The 24,249-nt window shown below is 41.3% G+C and overlaps 1 protein-coding gene across 3 annotated transcripts in view; it reads right to left on the bottom strand.

Annotated features, from left to right (window-relative positions):
* Positions 1-21,149: 21,149 nt before the first annotated feature.
* The window catches only part of pkd1b (polycystic kidney disease 1b), a 56,220-nt gene continuing 53,120 nt past the window's right edge, over positions 21,150-24,249 (bottom strand). For all 3 annotated transcript variants that reach the window (XM_087276086.1, XM_087276084.1, XM_087276085.1), the window contains one exon: positions 21,150-22,075. In XM_087276086.1, the coding sequence (XP_087132212.1) occupies positions 21,326-22,075 (750 nt within the window). In that variant the 3' untranslated portion in view covers positions 21,150-21,325. The remainder of the gene's footprint in view (positions 22,076-24,249) is intronic.

The raw sequence follows: 24,249 nt of genomic DNA, 5'->3' as shown, positions 1-24,249 counted from the left end.
AAGCAGTCAGTAAATCGGCATACTATCATCTCAAAAACATCACAAGAATCAGATGCTTTGTTTTCAGTGAAGACTTAGAGAAACTTGTTCATGCTTTTATCAGCAGCAGGGTGGATTACTGTTACGGCCTCCTCACTGGCCTTCCCAAAAAGACAGTCAGACAGTTGCAGCTCATCCAGAACGCTGCAGCCAGGATTCTGACTAGAACCAGGAAATCAGAGCACATCACACCTGTCCTCAGGTCTTTACACTGGCTCAAAATTACATTCAGAATAGAGTTTAAGGTATTATTACTAGTCTATAAATCACTAAATGGCCTAGGACCTCAATACAATACAGATATGCTGACTGAATACAAACCCAAGAGATCACTCAGATCTTTAGGATCACATAAACCAGAAGTTCCAAGAATTCAGTCAAAGCAGGGTGAATCTGCTTTCAGCAGCTATGCTACTCGCTGCTGGAATTAGATTCCAGAAATGATCAAATGTGCTCCAACATTAGGCTCATTCAAATCAAGACTGAAAACACATCTGTTTAACTGTGCCTTTACTGAATGAGCAATGTGCTACGTCCGACAGATCGCACTATTATGACTTTCTTTTCTTTTTCATTATCTTATAAACTTTTAACACATTTTTTATTTGCTTTATCTATTTTTTATTCTTATTTTTATAATTCTTATAATTTGTTTTTATTTTCTTACACTTGTCTCTTTTATTCCTGTTTATGTAAAGCACTTTGAATTGCCACTGTGTATGAAATGTGCTCTATAAATAAATGTGCCTTGCCTTGCCTTACAATCCATACACAATACACTCTGTACAAACACACACAACACACTCCATACATATGCACAGATAATACATTTCATTCATATACACACATGATGCACTCTATACAAATAAGCAGATGACACACTCCATGCATATGCACACATGACACACTCTATACATATACATGATACACTCCATACATATGCACACGATACATTCTATACATATACAAACATGATCTAATGAGCAATGTATGTGTGGTATCACTGAATGTAAGAGGATTGTCCAAATGTGAAAAGTTTGAAAGATTAACGTGTTTGACAAAAAAGTGTGATATATTATGTTTACAAGAGACAAAGTGGGAAGATGAGATTAAAAATGAAATGAGAAAATTATGGAATGGTGAAATATTTATTAATGGAGATATAGAAAAGAATAGAGGAGTAGCGATTTTGATAAAAAGGGTTATTTTTAAGAAAGTAGAATTAGACTATAAAGACACAAATGGAAGAATTATAATTGTAAAAGTTCTGTATAGTGGGAAAAGTTTTAGAGGTTGCAACATTCACCAAATGAGGAAAAGGACAAATTTAACTTTTATAAGGAAATAGACAAGTAAATAGAAAAGAATGAAAACATGTTTATTTTAGGAGATTTTAATATTGCCATGCAAAGAATAGATATAGATGACTCAATGGATTTTAGAACAGACAGAGGGAGGAATGAACTACAAACTTTAATGAGGAAATGTGATTTGGTAGATGTATGGAGAGAGCAAATGGTATGAAAAGAAAATATTCAAGAAGACAAATTGTAAATAGGATTTTAAAGCAAAGTAGAATTGACTTGTGTTTATGTAAGAAAAAAGAAGTGCAGTATGTTAACAGAGTTTTATATAAAACCTATAGTGAGAGTGATCATGATTTTTTATGGATAATGATGAATTTTAATGAGATTGAAAAAGGACCAGGAGTGTGGATACTTAACACTGAGCTGTTAAAAATAGATAGGTATAAAATGGAAATAGAAAACATAATAATTAATAGTGTGAATGATGAAATGTTTGAAACAGAAACAAGTTTATGGTGGGATAATCTGAAAAATAGAATAAAAGAATACTCAATAAATTTATCAGAAAAAAGACAAAAGGCAATAAAATTCAAGGAAAAAAAATAGAAAAGAATGGAATGAAGAAATGAGTAAAGTAAATGGGATATATGTTGACAAAATAATAGAATTACAGGAAAAGCTGAAGAAAATTGAAGAAGAAAAGTGTAAGGGAGTAATTATTAGAAGCAGAGCTAAAGACATTGTAGAAGGCGAAAGAAGTACAAAATACTTTTATGAATTAGAAAAAACAAGACAGAGAGCAGCAATAATAATATGTATAAAAACACAAGATGGGAAAACTTTAGAAGACACAGAGGGAATTTTAAATGAAACTAGACGATTTTATGAGGAATTATTTACAGAAAATGGAGTAGTTTTAAATGATGAACAATTTTGTTAGAAAAAATAACAGCAAAATTAAATAAAGAGGACAAGGAAATTTGTGAGAGTGAGATAACAGATTTAGGAAACAGCTATTGATCAGTCGAGAAATGGGAATAGTCCAGGAATAGATTGAGTTTTATAAAGTTTTTAAAAATGTTTTAATTCCTATTTTAAATGAAATATGCTGTGATATTTATAAAAAAGGGGAGTTAACTAAAAGTATGAAGAAAGGAATGGTGAAAATGATTTATAAAAAAAATGGAGACAAGGGAGACTTAAAAAATTATCGACCCTTAAGTATGCTGAACACAGACTATAACATTTAAGCGAAAGTTTTAGCTAATAGATTGAAAGTAGTTGTGCCTAACATAATCAAAACAAATTAAGCATATGCAGTTCTAAAAAGAGACATAACTGATGTCATAAACAATATAAGAGATATAATATGGTATATGAGAGAGGAAAAAGAAACAGGATATATAATTAGTGTCGATTTGAAAAAAGCTTTTGATAGAGTGGAACACAAATATATGATGGATGTAATGGAGAGATTTGGTTTTGGTAAAAGACATTTACAATGGATAAAATGTTTATATGCAGATATAACAAGCTGTATAAAATTAAATGTTTTTTTTAACTAAAGATTTTTAAATAACAGGATCGATAAGACAAGGATGTCCAATGTCAGGATGTACACATCTGAAACATTGGCATCAGCAATTGATAATGAAAAGCAAATAAGAGGATTATGTATAAAAGGAACAGAGTTAGAACAAAAAATATTTCAGTATGCTGATGATACCACTTTAATATGAAAGATATTAAAAGTATTGAAAAAGCAGAGGAAATTTTAAACAGATATTGTAAAGGAACAGGAGCAAAAATTAATTAGAAAAAAACTAAATACATGAGAATGGGAAAAATGTTTTATCAGAAAAATCAAATTTCAAGAGGAGAAAATTGATATGAAAATTTTAGTTATAAGGGTTGGTGAAAATGAAACAAGGAATTTAATGTGGGAGGAAGTTTTAAAAGGAATGGAGAAAAGATTACATTTAAGGAAATTAAGAGGTTTGTTTTTAAAGTGGAAAGTTTTAGTTTTAAATTCCTTATTTTTTATCAAAAAATATGTTATTTTATTTATGTTATATGTTATTTTAAATATGTTATCTTATTATATGTTATTTTAAATATGTTATCTTATTTATGTTTTAGGTACAGTGAGTTTGCCAATGCGTGTGTATAAAAAGATAAAAGCTGTTGTATTAGATTTCATATGGGAAGGAAAACCTTCCAAAATAGCATATGACACCATAATTGGTAAAGAAGAAGAAGGGGGCTTAGGCTTAATAGATCCACTAATCAGAATGAAAAGCATAAGAATAAAAACTGTAAATAAATATTGGAAAGAAGAAAGACATGTATGGAAAGATGTGATGAGATATTTTTTTAAATAAATGTGGGGAAATACAAGAATATATATTATGGATGAAGCCCAACGAGAATATGATGAATAGAGTTCCAGAATTCTTTAAAGAAGTTATCAAAGCATGGGGAGATTTTACAAAGCATATTGATTGTTCATTCAGTAAAGAAGAGATTTTAAAGCAACCGCTGTTTTTAAATGAATACATTAAAGAAGGGAATAATACTATTTTTATAAGAAATGGTTTAATGCAGGAATAAAGCAAATAAAATATATTTTATATGAAGTGATACCTGGTTACGTACAGGTGCAAGTAATAAAAGATGTAATAATCGAAAACTATGAAAACGAAACTAAAAGAGTTATTGAAAATAAATTTAACAACTTAAAAACAAATAGAAATATAAAATACCAAAAGAATAAAAAGAAATTATAGAAAATAAATTGGAAATGCACAACGATGAAGGAAGGGTAATTAACTTTAAAGAAAATCAATATGCTTTCAAAGATGGTATGCTGAAAATGTTTTATTCTTGTTTACATAAAGGCGTTTTTGTTACACCCAAAGCAGAAGAGTACTGGAAAAGATTATATCCCAATATCGCAAAGAAGGAAATATGGCAAAATTTGAGAGCTTGGTGGAAAAGTCCAGTTTTGAAGAATTTTGATTACATTTTAAGACAAAACTGTTTATTAGGTGAAATTAGTTTGTGTAAAATAGGTTTGGCAAATGACGTAAAGTTTGTAATGAAGATGAAGGTATAATACATTTGTTTTTTAAATGCAAAGAGTTAGAATGTTTTATTGGAAAAATTAAAGAAATGCTAAATGAAATGGGGATTGAAAATGAGGTCGTTGATGAGGAATGGGAAACATTATTTTTATTTGGTTGTAAAACAGAAGGTAAAAACACAAGGTTGATAAACTTCATTTTAACCGTTGCAAGAAATGTGATATGGAATAGAAGGAATAATGTCAAACAAAAGAATAGCGAAATATCTGTGTGTAAAATTTTTCAAAGAAATATGTCTGAACTACTTAATGCTCTTTTCTATTATTGTAACATAAATGACAAGATTGATGTATTTGAAAAAAAAAAAAACTTTTTAAGTGTGAATACATATGCTCAAATGGCTTTATATAATGTACATGTATTATTACCTAAATGTAACTGTTTTTAATTTTTTATATAAAATAAAGAAAAAAAAAAGTGGTAGAATTCTTGCCTGCCATGCGGGAGAACCGAGTCCGATTCCCGGCCAATGCAATTGCTGTTTTGAGTTGCTCCTCTTCCAGCTGTGTGCAACAGTCTTGAAGCACTCACAACCCACTAGGGCGATGAATTCACCAGGTAGGCATTGGTGGTTCAGTGGTGAAATTCTTGCCTGCCATGCGGGAGACCTGGCTCCGATTCGCGGCCATTGCAATTCCTGTTTTGTGTTGCTCCTCTTTCAGCTGTGTGTAAAAGACTTGCAGCACTCACAAACCATTACAGCAACAAAAAAAGAATATCAGCATTGGTGGTTTAGTGGTAGAATTCTCGCCTGCCACAGGGGAGACCCGGGTCCGATTCCTGGCCAATACAATTGCTGTTTTGAGTTGCTCCTCTTCCAGCTGTGTGTAACAGCCTTGCAGCACTCACAGCCTACCAGGGCAATGAGTTCAGCAGGTCAGCATTAGTGCTTCAGTGGTAGAATTCTCGCCTGCCATGTGGGAGACCTGGATCCGATTCCTGGCCAATGCGAATCATTTTTTATGTTGTGCCCCTTCGAGCTGTATGTAACAGCCTTGCTGCATTCACACTCCACTAGTGCAACAAAGCAGGTTAGCTTTGGTGGTTCAGTGGTAAAATTCTCCCTTTCCATGTGGGAGACCTAATAGTTGTGTATGTTTTACTTCGTATGCATCAAGTGTATTCACGATAGCTTGCATGTAAATGAAATGTTGTAGCGTGTGTAATGCATATAATTAACTGTATTTGATAAAAACTGTGATGTTTTGGTATCAAACTGAAGCTTTAAAGCTTAAGAGAACATTGGTTTAAATGATAAAACTGTATATGCAGATAGTAGTTAATTACAGAGCTTCATTGCATTTTTAAGTTTTATGCCCAAGCGTAATCATGGGTCTCCCCCTCTCTGGGCATAGACCACCAGGGAAAAGAAAGGCATGGTCTCGCTCAGTAGCCACGGCCATTTGACAGTCACAAAGGGGGCTGGTCTGAACTCTGCCCACTATAAAACTTCATTGACCTGAAAGTTTGTTGGCTTTCGCAATGGCTTTATGAGGGGTTTCTATGCACAAACCTTGCATTGCACACTTCCTATCTTTAAAACATGTCTCGCTCTAAAAATAAGCAGGTTACATCACTACGGCATCGAGAACCCATTCACAGAAGCTCAAGCTGCTTCTGTGTACGTTCGTGACTTGCATAAAGTCAGTCTGATCCCGTTCTGTGCATATAAATGCTTTCCTGTGAACACTCGAATGCCGCCTCATCCCGCAGTATGGTCAGTCATTCAACTTCTCTAAACTCTGACTTCCTAAGTCTTGTAATTCTGCCAGAGAGAAGGTCGTTGGAGTAATCCCCGTTCCACAAACTTCTCGCATGCTGACGTCAAACTCTGTCACCGGGACAACGGACATCCCAGCCACGTCAACGTGCTGCAACCAATTGGTTTTGCCGGGGTGTCCCTCAACCAGCTGACGAGTGAGACTGGTCATCAAATCGCAAGTAACACAAACTAACTTTCCATTCCTTGCTGAAGCTGGTGTTAAGTTTAAACAGTAAACTTTAGTCAGATTCTCTGCTTGGTGGTTTTCTCAGGTTGCAAGGCTAAGAACTTAACAAGTGCGAGACGTTTGGGACTTTTAGTTGTTCATCCTAAGTCATTCACTCATTCAAGAACTGTATGTGTTTCTGTATGTGTCTGTTTTATGTAGAGTAGATTACTGTGTGTGTAGATTAATAAACTTGTGTTTCAGTTTAAGATCTTGAAAAAAAAACGGTACAAAAGCACGCACATCCCTCTTAACTGGGTGCTTGGCCAAAAAAAAAAAAAAAAACGCAAAAAGTGCAAATAAATGTTAATCAATGTTAATCAAGTGTTAATGACTACTGCGCCGCTCCTTGCACCACATTGCGCCGGGTGTATGATAGGGCCCTCTAAGTTACTGCCTCAGCTATCTGGTCTTTTACCTCACTTATATAAATACTAAAATCCTGTTTTATATTATTATTGTTGGCCATGTAATAATATAACATAGATTTACTAAAAATAAAGTTTTGCTGCTTACTTCTATTAGGGTGGACAAATAAATGACATAAGTGTACGTGTCAACCTATTTCTGACTGTGAGCCAGTCATTTGAATCTTCTGATTTGAATCCCCAAGAATTAATTTGACTCTAATTCTTAGAGTACTGGACATATTAGATGGTCTGGATTCTTACGCATGTGTCAGCATTGGTTGTTCTGTGGTAGAAACTTCACCTGCCACTCGAAGACCCGGGTCCGATTCACAGCCAATGCAATTGCTCTTTTGTGTTGCTCCTTTTCCAGCTGTATTTAACAGCCTTGCAGCACTCACCGCCCCCACAAGGGCAACACAATAAGCATTGGTGGTTCAGTGGTAATATTCTCACCTGCCACATGGGAGACCCGGGTCCGATTCCTGGCCAATGCAACAGCTATTTTGTGCATACACATGATACACTCCATTAATATGCACTCTATACACACACAATATACTCCTGCAAGGGTCTGGGATAGAACCAAGGTCTCTGGTGTTAAAGGACAGTGATGTAAACACTGAGATACAAGAAGTTGATGAACACACGTGCACACCATTCATTTAGTTACACACACTACACATATACACACTCCATACAAATGCAAACATGATACGTTCTATACAAATACACACATAATACACCCCATATATATGCACAGATAATACACTCTACACATATACACTTTACACATATAAATACAATCTTTAAACACATGATACATTCTTTACAAATACTCACATGAAACACTCTGTACCTGTACACATTTGCACACTCCATACATTTGCAAACATGATACACCCTATACATATACACTGCATACAAAAACATTCTATACCCATGCACACATGATACACTCTATACATTTGCACACATGATACACACATTCCATACATATGAAAACATAATACATTCTATTCATATACAGACAACATACTTCTGTCAGGGTGTGGGATAGAACCCGGGTTTTTGGTGTGAAAGGAGAGTCACATTACCACTGAGCTACTGGAAGTTGATGGACACATGTGAACACACTCCATTCATATGCACACATGATACATAGACACACCATACTCTATACAAATACACACTCCATATATATGCACTCTGTACACACGATACATTATATACGTATACACACATATTCCATACATGTGTACAGTGTACACTCCATATGCACACATAATACACTCTATACACACATGATACATTCTATACATATACACAAACATGCTACACTCCTGTCAGGGTTTGGAATAGAACCCGGGTCTCTGTTGTGAAAGGAGAGTCACGTAACCACTGAGCTACTGGAAGTGAATTAACACATGCACATGACACACTCCATACATATCCACACATGATACACTCCATACATATGCACACACGACACACATACATACTATACAAACATGATCTATACTATACTTATGCACCTATGATACACTCCATACATATGCACACATCATACATTCTCTACATATACACATAAGGCACAAGATACACTCTGTACATATACACACTATAGATATGCACACATGATACACTCTATACATATACGCTCCATACAGCTGCACACATGATACACTATATACATATGCTCACATGATACATTCTATACATATATACACAATACACTTCTGTCAGGGTCTGGGATAGAACCCGGGTCATTGGTGTGAAAGGAGAGTCATGCTACCAGTAGAAGTTGATGGACACTTGGAAGTTGGTTGGTGCACACACTCCATACACATGCACACATAATACATATACACACCATACTCTATATGTATACTAACATGATACGCTCCTGTCAGGGTATGGGCTGAAACCTGGGTCTCTGGTGTGAAAGGAGAGTCACCTGTGTTCACCTGACACACTCCATACATATGCACACATGATACACTCTATACATACACACACAATGCATATACACATTCAATACATATGGAAACATGATACACTCAATACATATGCTCACACGATACATTCTACACATATACACACATGACAAACTCCATACATATGCACACATAATACACTCTACACATATACACCCTATACATATACACACTGCATACAAATACATTCTATACACACATGAAACATACGCACCTAAGATTTACTTCATATATATGCACACATAATACATTCTCTACAAATACTCTATATCTACAAGATACACTTTATAAATATACACACTCTATACATATGCAAACATGATGCTCTATATATATGCAGTCTTTACACACATGGTATATTCTATACATATACACACAGGATACATTCCTGTAAGGGTCTGAGATAGACCCTGGTTCAAAATGGCATGTGCAGGATAAAATTTTTGAAGAGCGGGGGGGGGGTGGGGGGGGATGGGCAGGTGGGGGTTGTGGGGGGGGGGTGTTGGTGATGGGTTGGCATAGTTGTCGTTGTTGTTGCCGCGCACGTTCTGATCAGTGGTGTGGTGGGTGGGGGGCGTACTCAAGTGTGGTGTTGTTGCGCGCCTACTGAAGGGCGATATAGGGGGTGGGGGTGTGTCGCGGGGGCACTTTTGATCATTTTGGAAGGGAACTTTCTATCCAAGACTAAAAAGAGCATGTGCACTGAACAGGTTGAGCCCTATGTGTGCACGTGCCTGGTCTCTGGTGTGAAAAGAGAGTCACATAGCTACTGGAAGTTGATGAGCACATGTGCACACACCATAGACTTATGATACAACCTATACATATAAACACATTATACACTTTATACATGTACACACATGACACACTAAATACATATACACTCCATACATAAATGCTATAAACACATACACACACTCCATACATATGCAAACATGATTCACTCTTTACATATACAGACACACAGAAACTCCATACAGATGCAAACATGAGACATACTATACATATACACACAATACACTTCTGTCAGAGTCTGGGATAGAACCCAGGTCTCTGATATGAAAGGGGAGTCACCTTACCAGTGAGCCACTGAAAGTTGATGAACTCATGTGCACACACCATAGACTCATGATACAACCTATAAGTATATAAACATATTATACACTTTATACATACACACACATGATACACTACTGTAAGGGTCTGGGATAGAACCCAGGTCTCTGGTGTGAGAAGAGTGTCATCTAACCACTAAGCTACTGGAAGTTGACAAACCCATGTGCACATGTTCTATACATATGCACACATGATTCATTCTATACATATACACTCCATACATTTGATAACACATGATACACTCTAGATATAAACACACATTATACACTCCATACAAATGCACAAATTAAACATATGCATACATGATACATATACACACGACACACTCCTGTCAGGGTCTGGGCTAGAACCCGGGTCTCTGGTGTAAAAGGAGAGTCACATTACCACTGAGCAACTGGAAGTTGATGAACACATTAGCACACACTCCATACACATGATACATATACATACACACATGATACATATGCACAGATGATGCACTCAATAAATATATATATATATATATATATATATATATATATATATATATATATATATATATATATATATATATATATATATATATATATATATATATATATATATATATATATATATATATATGTATATATATATATATATATATATGTATATATATATATATATATATATATATATATATACATATATATATGTATATATATATATATATATATGTATATATATATATATATATGTATATATATATATATGTATATATATATATATATATATATATATATATATATATATATATATATATGTATATGTATATATATATATATATATATATATATATATATGTATATGTATATATATATATATATATATATTTATATATATATATATATATATATATATATATGTATATATATAAATATATATATATATATATATATATATATATATATATATATATATATATATATATATATATATATATATATATATATATATATATATATATATATACACACACACATACATACACACATACACACACACATATTCCATACATTCTATACTTCATACATGTGTCATAGGATAGAACCCGGTTCTCTGGTGTAAAAGGAGATTCACAAACCAATGAGCTACTGGAAGTTATGTGCACACATGATACACTCTACACATATACACACGATACACTCCATACAAATACATTTAATACACACATGATATAATCAATACAAATACACAAACATGATACAATCCATACAAATACACACACATGGTACACTCCATACATATGCACACATGATTCACTCCATACACATGCACACATTATAAACTGTACACATATACACAGCATAAAAATACATTCTATACACACGATACAAACTATACTTATGCAACTATGATACACTCCATACATATGCACACATAAAACATTCTGTACTTATACACACAAGGCACAATATACACTCTATACACTTACACAATACACTCCAAACATATGCACACATTATACATATACAATCAATACACTATATATATATATATATATATATATATATATATATATATATATATATATATATATGTATATATATATATATATATATATATATATATATATATATATATATATATATATATATATATATATATTAGTGCTGTCAATCGATTAAAGAAAATTAACTAATTAATTGCACCTTTTTAAAACGCGATTACGTGATAACGCGATTAATCACATTTAAAATACTGAAACTTGTAATTTTGGCTATTCAAATGTAAAATTAATGTAAACGCAAGACAAAAACTATTTAAATTCAAAATATAATTGTTTATTAGAATTAAAATTTAAAATATAATTGTTTAATAGAATTTTAGTTTAACTTGGAACACAGATCCTGGCAAGTATCTCGCAAGTGCACAGAGACTCCTAAATGCCGGCAAATGAATGATAATTTCTCACAAACCGGTCATTAAATACATTGCATACCCCTCTCCCCTGCATCCCTCCTGGCTCTTCAGGTAGCCTATGTGGCGCGCAACTCACCCCCACCGTCCTTCAGGTACGTCTCATGCGCACACGCCCTACTCAGATACGTCGCTCACTCCACCCCAGACACCCCTCAACGGGCCTGACACAGACACACACACAACGCGCTGCAGATGCTTTGGTCCCAAGGGCCTTCCATACTGGAGCGACTTCCCTCAGATTCAACACGCATGATCACGTTCATCAAATTTGCTTAAACTAAGCGTCCTAAAGTATTACGGTATTTCACAAGGATTCTGACACAACAACGCAAAGCAGACACTTTAAAAAACTTGTGTTTAAAGAGGAAACAGGTCAAACTTACTGAAACATTGGAGGGCTCATGCTGAAAGGCAGAGGAATGCGCCGACTTTGACAGCTCGCGATTTCATGTGGCACATTCTAAGAAAATTCACATGGACACCAATACTCCCATTTTAAGATGATTAAGATAATACTCTTAATGAGAGTCTACCATGTAAGCAGCGATTTTTGATTACCTTAAAAGACCACCAAGTCACAAAATGTGAAGGTTCTTCTTTTCGTTCGCCATGCAGTGTCAAATTCCATTAAAACAAAAGTAGAAAGATTAAAAATTAAACATACAAAATTAAATAAACTCTGGAGGAAAGGCTGGATAGCCTGGTAATGCAACAATAATTGTTTTATACTGAAACATGCGTTCAAAAAGTGCTTCTTTGGTCTTATCCATATTTCTTTTCATGTTAAACACATGTCGGCCACAACAGGAAAAAAATATATAGTGTATCATGTGAGTATATGTATAAAATGTATCATATATGTATAGAGTGTATATGCATTTATCTTGTGTGTGTATATATAAAATGTATCATGTATGTATAGAGTGCATATGCATGGAGTGTATCTTGTGTGTATATGTATAAAGTGTAGCATGTAAGTACATGCATAGTGTATCATGTGTGTATATGTATAGAGTGTATCATGTGAGTATATGTATAGAGTGTATCATGTGTGCATATGTATAGAGTGTATCATGTTTTTTTTTTTTTTTTTTTTGCCTTAGTCTCTTATTGAAGATTTTTTTTGTTCTTAATAAATTTCCACAAAGAAGCAAGTTGCCTTTCGTTGTTTGGTTTCATCAACTTCCTTACATACACACACACAATATACATCCTATTAGCTCAGTGGTTATGCGACTCACCTCTTACACCTGAGACCCAGGTTCTATCCCAGACCCTGACAGGAGTGTATCGTGTGTATATGTACAGTATGGAGTGTATCATGTGCGCATATGTGTAGAGTGTATCATGCGAGTATACATATATTATGTTCATTCATTTTCTTGTCAGCTTAGTCCCTTTATTAATCCGGTGTTGAACCGCCAACTTATCCAGCTAATTTTTACGCAGCTGATGTCCTTCCAATCGCAACCCATCTCTAGGAAACATTCACACACACACTCATACACTACGGACAATTTAGCCTACCCAATTCACCTGTACCGCATGCCTTTGGACTGTGGGGGAAACCGGAGCACCCGGAGGAAACCCACACGAATGCAGGGAGAACATGCAAACTCCACACAGAAATGCCAACTGAGCCGAGGCTCGAACCAGCGACCTTCTTCGTGTGTGTGTGTGTGTGTGTGTGTGAGAGCACAAAAACAATTACTATAGTTACTATAGAAGTCAGTGGTTATAGGTTTTCAGCTATCTTTAAACGATCTTCTTTTGTTTTCAACAATCAAAAAAGACAAACTGGTTTGGAACAAGGTTGAGTAAATGATGACAGTTTTATTGTTTTTGGGTGATTTATGCATTTTAAAAAAAGGAAAAGTATTTCAACATTTTTTTCATTTTAAAGCTAGATGCTAATAATCCTTTTTATGTTTACCTAATAGTGCTCCAGCAGACCAGGAGATTGGCTGAATATATTACGCTGCGGTAAAACCCAACTGTTCACCTCTACAAGGACTTGTAAATAAACCTATTTTAAAAAAATATATTTATTTTTAATACTGCTCTGTACTGTTCTAAACAGCTATATCAAGTATTGTATGTTGTTAACAAAGTGCAAATTAAAAATTAATTAATTATTTTTTTAATATGATACAACACATGATGTTTGACTCTGATGTCACTTTGATATGCAGTTTAAATGACATGAGACATTCATTGAGTGATTCTGTCACTGTGTTTAATCCTGTGCATGAATGTATGATATAGTTCATGCCACATGCACTGTAACGCAGTGCATGTGGCATTCTATCTTCTATCTTCATAGTTATTTTGAAATAAACATAGCAAAATTTCTGTTAAGAGTTACATCTGCGTTGGAGAAAACACTGAGGAAACAGTAGATGGGGAAACGTTCGAGGTTACAGAAGTAACCCTTCGTTCCCCGAGGAGGGGAACGGAAGTGCCATGAATGGGAGGATTCGGATCAGAAGCCGCTTATCTGGAGAGTATTGAACGGGCCAATGAATGAAATTAATTGGCAGCGTAAGCTTGCGCAGGTGTGCGACATCTGCAATCATCTCAGCATATAAGCACACCTGAAGCCAGCAGACGCCATCCTTTTAAGCTGAAGAGACTTTCAAACAGCTAAGGGACAGTCATTATGGCGACGGAATATGGCACTTCCGTTCCCCTCCTCGGGGAACGAAGGGTTACTTCTGTAACCTCGAACGTTCCCCTTCGGTTGGGGAACTTCAGTGCCATGAATGGGAGAATATGGAAAGCGCCATAATGACTGCACCTTACCAACACCCCCGATGAGGAGATAGTCAAGCAAGCGTGACGCACCCACATCATGGGGGGCGCGGTCCTCCAACGTGTCCCTGGCCCTAATTTATCCTACTTCAACAGAAGTTTTACGGATTTAGATATATTTTTTGGGAAGTCGTGAGCATCTAGATAATTCTAGGAAATACGACAGTACGTTGGGAAGCGTGCAATCCCGATAGGGAGGACGCTGCGGAGGCCATCCGTTACCCAAGGGGGGGATAGATGGCAGAATTTACCTATGGACTAGCCCTAAAAAGGGGGAGTACGCATAGCAAAGAGTGGTTAGCGGAGAGGGAAGACACGGGTCCGCCCAGGGGGGGACTTAACCGTGGCGGAATAAGCATATGGGATCGCCTAGTGGGGATCACGCATAGCAGGCACCTATACCCAAAACGCGGGCTGACCAGCGGGCAGACCTACAACGTAGTGGGCCAGCAAGTGACTCCTCCGCTGAGTCAGTGCTGGGGGCCACGGAGGAATCTGCAGGGCTCACCTGACGGGGAACTTTACTGACAGATAAAAAAGGCGCACGTACCTCCGTGTTAGGGAGAATGGCGCAGCAAGCGTGTTTCAACACCCTACCGAGTTGTCTCCTCAATCACCAAAGGGTTACCTAATACCCTTGAGGAAACCGGCTCCACTCGCAGATTGTAAAACCTTGCAAATGTGTTGGGTGTCGCCCAGCCCGCAGCTCTACAGATGTCTGTTAGAGAGGCGCCGCGTGCATGCGCCCAAGAGGATGCAACGCTCCGAGTGGAGTGTGCACGTACTCCCGGGGGACACGGCTGACCTCGACTCGAATAAGCGAGTGAAATGGCATCCACAATCCAGTGGGATAATCTTTGTTTCGATACGGCACTTCCCTGCTGCCGACCGCCATAACAGACAAAGAGCTGCTCAGATGATCTAAAATTCTGAGTACGGTCCACATAAATGCGCAGAGCGCGAACTGGACAAAGTAAAGAAAGGGCTGGGTCTGCCTCCTCCGGGGGCAGCGCTTGCAGGTTCACTACCTGATCTCTAAAGGGGGTGGTAGGAACCTTGGGCACATAACCGGGGCGGGGTCTCAGGATAACGTGAGAGTAATCCGGCCCGAATTCCAGGCACGAGTCACTGACCGAAAATGCCTCCAGGTCCCCGACCCTCTTGATGGAGGCCAACGCAACCAGCAGAGCTGTCTTCAGGGACAGAAATCTTAGAGATACTGATTCGAGTGGCTCAAAGGGATCGGATCGCAGACTCGTGAGAACGAGGGCGAGATCCCAAGAGGGCATGAGAGGGGGGCGAGATGGATTAATTCGCCTAGCACCCCTAAGGAACTGGATGACCAGGTTATGCTTTCCCACGGTGCCGCCAGCTACCGCGCTATGATAAGCGGAGATGGCGGCCACGTAAACCTTGAGAGTGGAGGGCGACAGCCTGCTGTCCAACTTCTCTTGAAGGAAAGAGAGCACAACACTAATCTGGCAATTTCGGGGGTCTTCTCTGCGAGAGACGCACCATTCAGTGAATAGACTCCACTTCAGGGCGTAGGCGCGCCTCGTGGAGGGGGCTCTAGCCTGAGTGATGGTATTAACCACCGCAGTCGGTAGGTTACCTAAGTCTTCCTCGCGTCTAGGGACCACACGTGGAGGTTCCAAAGATCGGGGCGAGGGTGCCAGATGGTGCCCTGTCCCTGAGAGAGTAGGTCCTCTCTCAAAGGGATCCGCCAGGGGAGGGCCGTCGCGAGGAGTGAGAGCTCTGATATCCAGGTCCGGTTGGGCCAAAGGGGCGCAACTAGCAGAACCTGTTCCTCGTCCTCCCTGACCTTGCACAGAAACTGCGCGAGCAGGCTCACTGGGGGAAACGCATACTTGCGCATGCCCCGAGGCCAGCTGTGGGCCAGTGCATCCGTGCCGAGAGAGCCCTCGGTCAGGGAAAAAAACAACTGGCAGTGAGCGTTCTCGGGGGAAGCAAACAGATCGATCTGGGCCTCCCCGAATCGCGCCCATATCAGCTGAACAGACTCGGGGTGGAGTCTCCATTCTCCAGGGCGTAACAGCTGTCGTGAGAGCGCATCGGCTGCACGATTGAGCGTGCCTGGGACGTGAATGGCGCGCAGCGATTTCAGCCGCGGGTGACTCCAGAGGAGCAGACGGCGGGCGAGCTGAGACATGCGGCGAGAGCGCATACCCCCCATGCGGTTGATATACGCCGCCGCCGCCGTACTGTCCGTCCTGACCAGCACGTGTTGCCGCTCCAGCACCGGTAAAAAGCGGTGGAGAGCGAGGAACACTGCCAACAGCTCTAGGCGATTGATGTGCCAATGCAGCTGGGCACCCTTCCAGAGGCCCGCAGCCGCATGCCCGCGACACACGGCCCCCCAACCCGTGTTGGAAGCGTCTGTTGAAACAACAACATGGCTGGACGCCTGTCCTAGAGGCACACCGGCCTGTAGGAACGAGGGGTCGTTCCAAGGGCTGAGGGCGCGGCGACACAGCGCAGTAACCGAGACCCGGTGTGTGCCCGCGTGCCATGCGCGTCTGGGGACCCGATCGTGAAGCCAGTGCTGAAGTGGTCTCATATGGAGCAACCCGAGCGGCGTGACGGCGGCTGCGGATGCCATATGCCCCAGGAGCCTCTGAAAGAACTTCAGTGGGACCACTAGTTTGCTGTCGAGCTCCCTCAGACAGTTCAGCAACAGGCGAGCGCGTTCCTCGGAGAGGTGCGCTACCATGGTGATCGAGTCCAGCTCCATCCCGAGAAAAGAAATCCTCTGCACGGGGGCGAGTTTGCTCTTTTCTCGGTTGACCTGAAGCCCCAGTAGGCGGAGATGCCGAAGCACCTCGTCCCTGTGCATAATCAATTGCTCCCGCGAGTGGGCTAAAATCAGCCAGTCGTCGAGATAATTGAGTATGCGAATGCCCGCGAGCCGAAGGGGCGCTAGGGCACCCTCCGCGAGTTTGGTGAAGACCCGCGGAGACAGAGAGAGCCCGAAGGGGAGGACCTTGTACTGCCACGCTCGACCCTCGAACGCAAACCGCAGAAATTGGCGGTGGCGTGGAAGAATGGAGACATGGAAATACGCGTCCTTCAGGTCTATGGCTGCAAACCAATCCCGAGGACGAACGCATTGGAGAATGCGCCTCTGCGTGAGCATTCTGAACGGCAGCTTGTGCAGACAGCGGTTCAAAACGCGCAGATCTAGGATTGGCCGTGACCCACCGCTCTTTTTGGGTACGATGAAGTATGGGCTGTAAAACCCACTCTCCATCTCGGCTGGAGGAACCGGCTCGATTGCACCCTTTGCCAGGAGGGCAGCAATCTCCTCTCGCAAGACAGGGGCGGACAGGGGGTTGACCCTGGAGAAATACACGCCCGTAAACTTGGGGGGCCGTTTCGCGAACTGAATCGCGTAACCGAGTCTGATTGTGCGTATGAGCCACCGCGAGGGGCTGGCCCGCGCTAACCAGGCAGGCAGAGCCCTCGCTAATGGAGTCATCGCTACAATCGCTGACGTACCAGCGGTGGGGCAGCGCGGAGTGGGTGTGCTGATCCGGGAAGCACGAGGGTCCCGCGGAAAAGCTGGAGGAGAGCGATTCGCTCTGGCTCCGCACCCTGACTCCGGAGAGGGGGCTGGAGGGCTGAGGGAAGGGAGACCGTCCCCCCAGCGCTCGTGAGCCACTGGCGAAGCACGTAGAGTCTGCGAGCCGGAAGGCAGCGCGTCCCGGACTGGCAGAACTCGTGCAGTCACATCCGGGGAAGGGAAAAAGTGCTCTTTTACTGATGTTTTGGTGGCACTGAAAAGTACCGTTGTTATCGGGGCCCCGCCCTCCAGCGGGGAAAGAGCAAGTTTCCTCTTCTCCGGATGGCCTGTCTCAGGGACGCTTCGCGGTCCGTTTACCGGACTTAACGGCGCCCTGGGCAGGAGGGGCTGCCTGCTTTCGAGGTGAACGCCGCGCCCGCTTGGCCGGAGGCGCAGGCGGGGGCGGGGCAGCACTCGTTGGCGGGCGCCCTCGGCGAGGAACAGCGGAGGTGGATGGCTCGGCGGGCGGAGCGGGCTTACGGCCACGCCGATAGATGACATTGCCCATCGCATCCGACTGCTCTTTCACCGCCTTGAATTCCTGGGTGAATTCACCGACGGTGTCGCCGAACAGGCCAGCCTGGGATATGGGCGAGTCAAGAAAGCGAACTTTGTCAACGTCGCGCATATCGGCCAGGTTTAGCCAGAGGTGGCGTTCCTGAACCACAAGTGTGGACATCGTCCTCCCCAGCGCACACGCGGCGGACTTAGTAGTCCGAAGAGCATAGTCGGTCGCGGTGCGCAGCTCATGTAATAAGCTTGGGTTGGACCCGCCCTCGTGCAGCTCGGCCAGCGCCTGCGCTTGGTAGCGCTGGTAGGTGGCCATCGCGTGCAAAGCAGAAGCAGCCTGGCCCGCAGCCTTATAAGCTCTGGCTCCGAGGGAGGCAGACAACCTACAGGCTTTGGACGGGAGGCGGGGCAAACCCCGCCACGTAGAGGCGCCGCGCGGACAAAGATTGACCGCGATAGCGCGCTCCACTGACGGGATCGCCTCATACCCCCTGGCAGCTCCGCCGTCAAGGGCGGTGAGGGCGGAGGCACTCGCAGCACGGGCAGAGAAAGGTGCCCTCCAGGACTGCGTGAGCCTACTGTGCACTTCCGGGAAGAAGGGGACGAGAGGCTTCGAAGGCTTCGCCTTCTGGTCCTCTACGTAGCACCCATCTAGTCGGTCCGGCCGCGGAGCTGGGGGATAAACCATCTCCAACCCCACGGCCGAAGCAGCCCGGGAAAGCACGGCTAACATGTCCGCTTCAGGATCCGATTTGACAGCGCTCACCTGCCCGGAGGGGGCGAGCGGGTCCGGATCTTCGTCGGACAGTGAAAGCCCACCCTCCGATGCCGCGGAGGACATCTGATCTCCGGTGTCAGCGAGTGTGAGAGCTACCATCTGGTTAGACGGATCACTCTCACCACCCGAAGCTTGGATGGAGCGCCGTGAGGAGCGAGAGGTCCGCGAGCCCGTGGGCGGCGGATTAGCTCCCGCTGAAACCCTCAGATCTGCCCGAGCGCCCGCTGCTTTTTTAGAACAGGAGGCAACTGGGGTGGCTCGCTCTCTTGCGAAAGTTAGCCGCGATCTTAGCTGTGCAACGGTCATGGCATCGCAATGACGACATGAACCGCCCGCGAGCACCGCATTAACATGCTGGACCCCCAAACATGCAATGCAGTGATCGTGTCCATCATCCGGAGACAGGAAACCCCCGCATCCAGAAACGCACAGTCGGAGCGCCATCCTGAAAAGGACGTGCTGCACGACTGTGTTGCTCTTTTAGGAAAGTTGCAACTATACGCACCGCTCTGGAGGACCGGACCCAAAGAACCGCAGGCAAGGGAGTAACCCAGCTCGACCGTCTGCCACCGCGAAGACCCACTCTGGACCGGGAGACACACTCGTTCGCTCTGAAGTGCTGATCAGCAAGAGGAACCCTCATCGACTCACTCAGAAAGGATCTGAAGCGAAAAGGATGGCGTCTGCTGGCTTCAGGTGTGCTTATATGCTGAGATGATTGCAGATGTCGCACACCTGCGCAAGCTTACGCTGCCAATTAATTTCATTCATTGGCCCGTTCAATACTCTCCAGATAAGCGGCTTCTGATCCGAATCCTCCCATTCATGGCACTGAAGTTCCCCAACCGAAGGGGAACCCGACTGCTCCTCCATGACCCATTAGGGTGGATGTGATACAAGTGTTTCGATAGCAAAGAACTGCAAATATGCAGATATTATAAGAATCTATCTATAAACACACACCTTCTGCTCTTGCTTTGCACTTCTGTGGTTTGCTGATTAAATGATAAACTAGCTGAAAACGAACGAGCGGAAGTCTGCTGCCGTTTTTATATCAAAAATAAATTTAATAGTGTACATTTCATGAGCAAAACGCAAAAGTTTTAAGGAGGCTAAATAAAAATATAGCAGGGAATATAGCAGGGCTAAAGCGACGCCACGGTGTTTTATAATTTTACCTGAACGTTTCATTGAGAAATCATTCAGTTGACTTGTTGTCTTTTAAAAAAAAAACTCACGAAATTTTCTCACAGCTGCTGTGGTCAGTGGAGAGCGGGGAATGGTGCAAATTAAACAAAAATGCAACAAATTAAGATACAAGTTAAAATAAATGGTATACAGTTAAAGGCGATACGAATATGCATACATTGGGGAAGTTTAATCAGCAAAACAAGTGATTATACCGAGGGTATAAGTAATTATAGATCCTCAGAAGTCATAATACCCAAACAGCTTGTGGAAAAAAGTAGGCATACGGAGTATACGTGCGTATAGCCATGACTACACCACTATTTGAAACCAATGAGCCTGTGTTGGAAAATTCAGAAGGCTTTATTCATTTGGTCAAATTTCCTTTAATCAAACCAAATCTGCAAAGTGTGAACAAATCCTTTCAGTCAACACAATCTCTAAAAGAAACCAGCAACATAAAATTTAATCCCAAATGATAATGTGATTACGTTTGTAATGAATAATAATGCCTTGATGCTTAAAGCTCTTTTTCAGTCTGCCATGCTCGTCTCTTAATCGGCATTGCTTCACATCCACGCTGTCTGTCTTCGTCTTGGCTCTGGGGTCTCACTAGAGGGCCGTCAGTGTTGTGAAATCCAGCTATCCTCTGAGCTGTGTCAGCAGAATGGCAGGTAACTGAATTCCAGGCTCTCTGTCTTGGGACGACCCTTTTTCTAGGGTTTGGACTGTTCATTCTTCCTCCATCCAGTGCAGATAGTATTCTCCTTCCCAGCTGAACAGCAGGCCCCATCAGCGAGGACTCTGAGTGAGCAGCTCGCCGATATGGAAGAGTATTCAGTAGACAAGCTGGAGAGGGCTTACTTTCCAAAACAGAGGATGATGGGTGTCGAGGGAGCAATGGAGGTTTTGGTGTTAGATCACATTCCGTAAAGGTCACTGGCAAAGGCAGCTTTCTTATTTGAGAGATCCTGCTCTGAATCTGCTGAAGTTGAAGCTCAAAGTTATATACTTCTTCCGTCACCTGGTTGACACGCTCGAAACCCGCCAAAAGACTGTCAACACAGGGCACCAGGCGCTCCACGTAAGGGTGGACATCACAGCTGTCTGAAATGACGGATGTGTCGGAGGCCAGAGAGGAGGCAGATGATAATAGTGTCTGGCGGGACCCGATGGGGCTTAGTGGGGTCCAGCAGTTAGAGCTTGCAGAGACCTGAGAGGATCTGGAGGGTGGAGGACGCATTCCCTCAAACTTCACTCTGTGTCTGAACTATAAAGGAAATCAAAGTGAACAGGTTTGCGTGTACATACTATAAGAAAAGTCTAAAAAATACAGTTATAAAATGTGTTACTGTGCAGTAAATTTTGAGACATAGGCTCATTCTGAAATCGTTGCCCTATATACATTTCTGGAGATCGCAAATTTTGTAGCCAGAGCTTCGTATGGCTGCATTTCATCTTTAAAACGAAAGCTATAGGGTAGTATGATGCTGTTTCTTTTCACGCTCACCCGCTGACCACTTACCTCAGTATGGACAGCCTTTTTAATATTACAAGTTTGTCCGATGGCTCAATATGTACATTGGCGGACTTGAGACGTAGAGTGAAGTTGACCGCAACAATGGGGTACAAGTCCAGTGAAAAACATTTCCAGAAAGCAAGTAAGACAACAACAAATGTCAAAAAATAAAAATACACAAGTAAATAACAGGGTGAGAATGTGGTAAAATCTGAAAATGTTTCTGGATTGCTTTTTAAAACACTGCGGTTGGGTTAAGGGAAGGGGGTGGGTGGGTCAATCTGTGCTTTTTAAATCACTATAGGTTAGGTTTAGGGAAGGGAGTGGTTGGGGGGATTGGGTCAGTTGGTCTGTCAGTAAGTCAGCCACTTGACAGCGGCCTTTGGTGGATTTACGTGAGAACAGCAGGCGTGAATGGGACTTGCAAGAGAAATTTGAGATCTAAAAAAAGAGTACACAGCAGCCTCTGGCAGATTCACAAAAAACAAAAACTGCTAAAAAAAAACTTAAGCTGTATTTTGCTTTCACCAGAAATGTATATAGAGGTACATAATCAGTATAAGCCTGGATTCAAATTTTGGTTTAGATTCACAGATATATATATTTTTAAAAATTACAAATTGCATTTAATTGTTACACTTTAAGATTAAATAAAATGTCCAGAAACTTGACAGATAATGTCCTGGGAGACAATTATTAATACGTTTTCCTTTTGGAATTATGTGATTCAAAGATGAATTGACAGTATCACATAATCTTTCAAAAACTTTTCTAACACTGATTTGGTGCTCAGAACATAATTATTTTCAGTGTTTTAAACCGGTTACAGCTTAATTTTTTTGTTAAACAATAGTAGACTCAAAAGATTTATTTACAGCATTTATTTTGATATAGACATCTCTTTAAATTATATATTAAATATGTATCTTTATTTTCATATTTTTAAATAAATAAATAAATTTATATACAGGGGAGGCAGTGGCGCAGTAGGTACTGCTGTCGCCTCACAAGCAAGAAGGTCGCTGGTTCGAACCTCAGCTCAGTTGGCATTTCTGTGTGGAGTTAGCATGTTCTCCCTGCCTTTGCGTGGGTTTCCTCCGGGTGCTCTGGTTTCCCTCACAGTCCAAAGACATGGGGTACAGGTGAACTGGGTAGGTTAAATTGTCCGTAGTGTATGAATGTGTGTGTGTGTGTGTATGTTTCCCAGAGATGGGTTGCGGCTGGAAGGGCATCCGCTGCGTCAAAACTGAACTGAATAAGTTGGCGGTTCATTCCGCTGTGGTGACCCCGGATTAATAAAGGGACTAAGCCGACAAGAAAAAGAATAAATAAATATAAATACACACATATTTACTGTGCATGCGTACATGTGTGTGTTATAACTGGAATGTTAAAATGTGTTATTTTATGATTTAATTTTTTTATAAATTCATTCGATCATTTTCTTTTCAGCTTAGTCCCTTTATTAATCTGGGGTTGCCACAGTGGAATGAACTGCCATCTTATCCAGCATATGTTTTACGCAGCAGATGCCCTTCCAGCTGCAATTAATCACTGGGAAACACTCATACGCTCTTATTCAAACACACCATGGACAATTTAGCTAACCCAATTTACCCATAGCGTATGTCTTTTGACTGTGGGGGAAACTGGAGCACCTGGAGGAAACTCATGTGAACACGGCGATAAACATGCCAACTCCACAAAGAAACGCCAACTGAACCAGCCGATGCTCGAACCAGTAACCCTCTTGCTGTTAGGTGACAGCATAACCCACTGTGCCACCCTTTTTTAAATTCTTTTAATTTTTATAATTGAATTTAATTTCATAATTTTAATTTAGAATTTAATTTATATTTTTTGTGCTTTTTATTAGAATGAATTGTCATCTGAATTAATACAGATAAGATAAGTGAGCCTGAGCA

The sequence above is a fragment of the Danio rerio genome, chromosome 12, assembly GCF_052040795.2.
Source record: "Danio rerio strain M-AB ecotype USA chromosome 12, GRCz13ab, whole genome shotgun sequence".
Taxonomy (NCBI): Eukaryota; Metazoa; Chordata; class Actinopteri; order Cypriniformes; family Danionidae; genus Danio; species Danio rerio.
The sequence above is the reverse complement of the archived record's forward strand: the minus strand, read 5'-3'. Positions and strand labels throughout refer to the sequence as shown.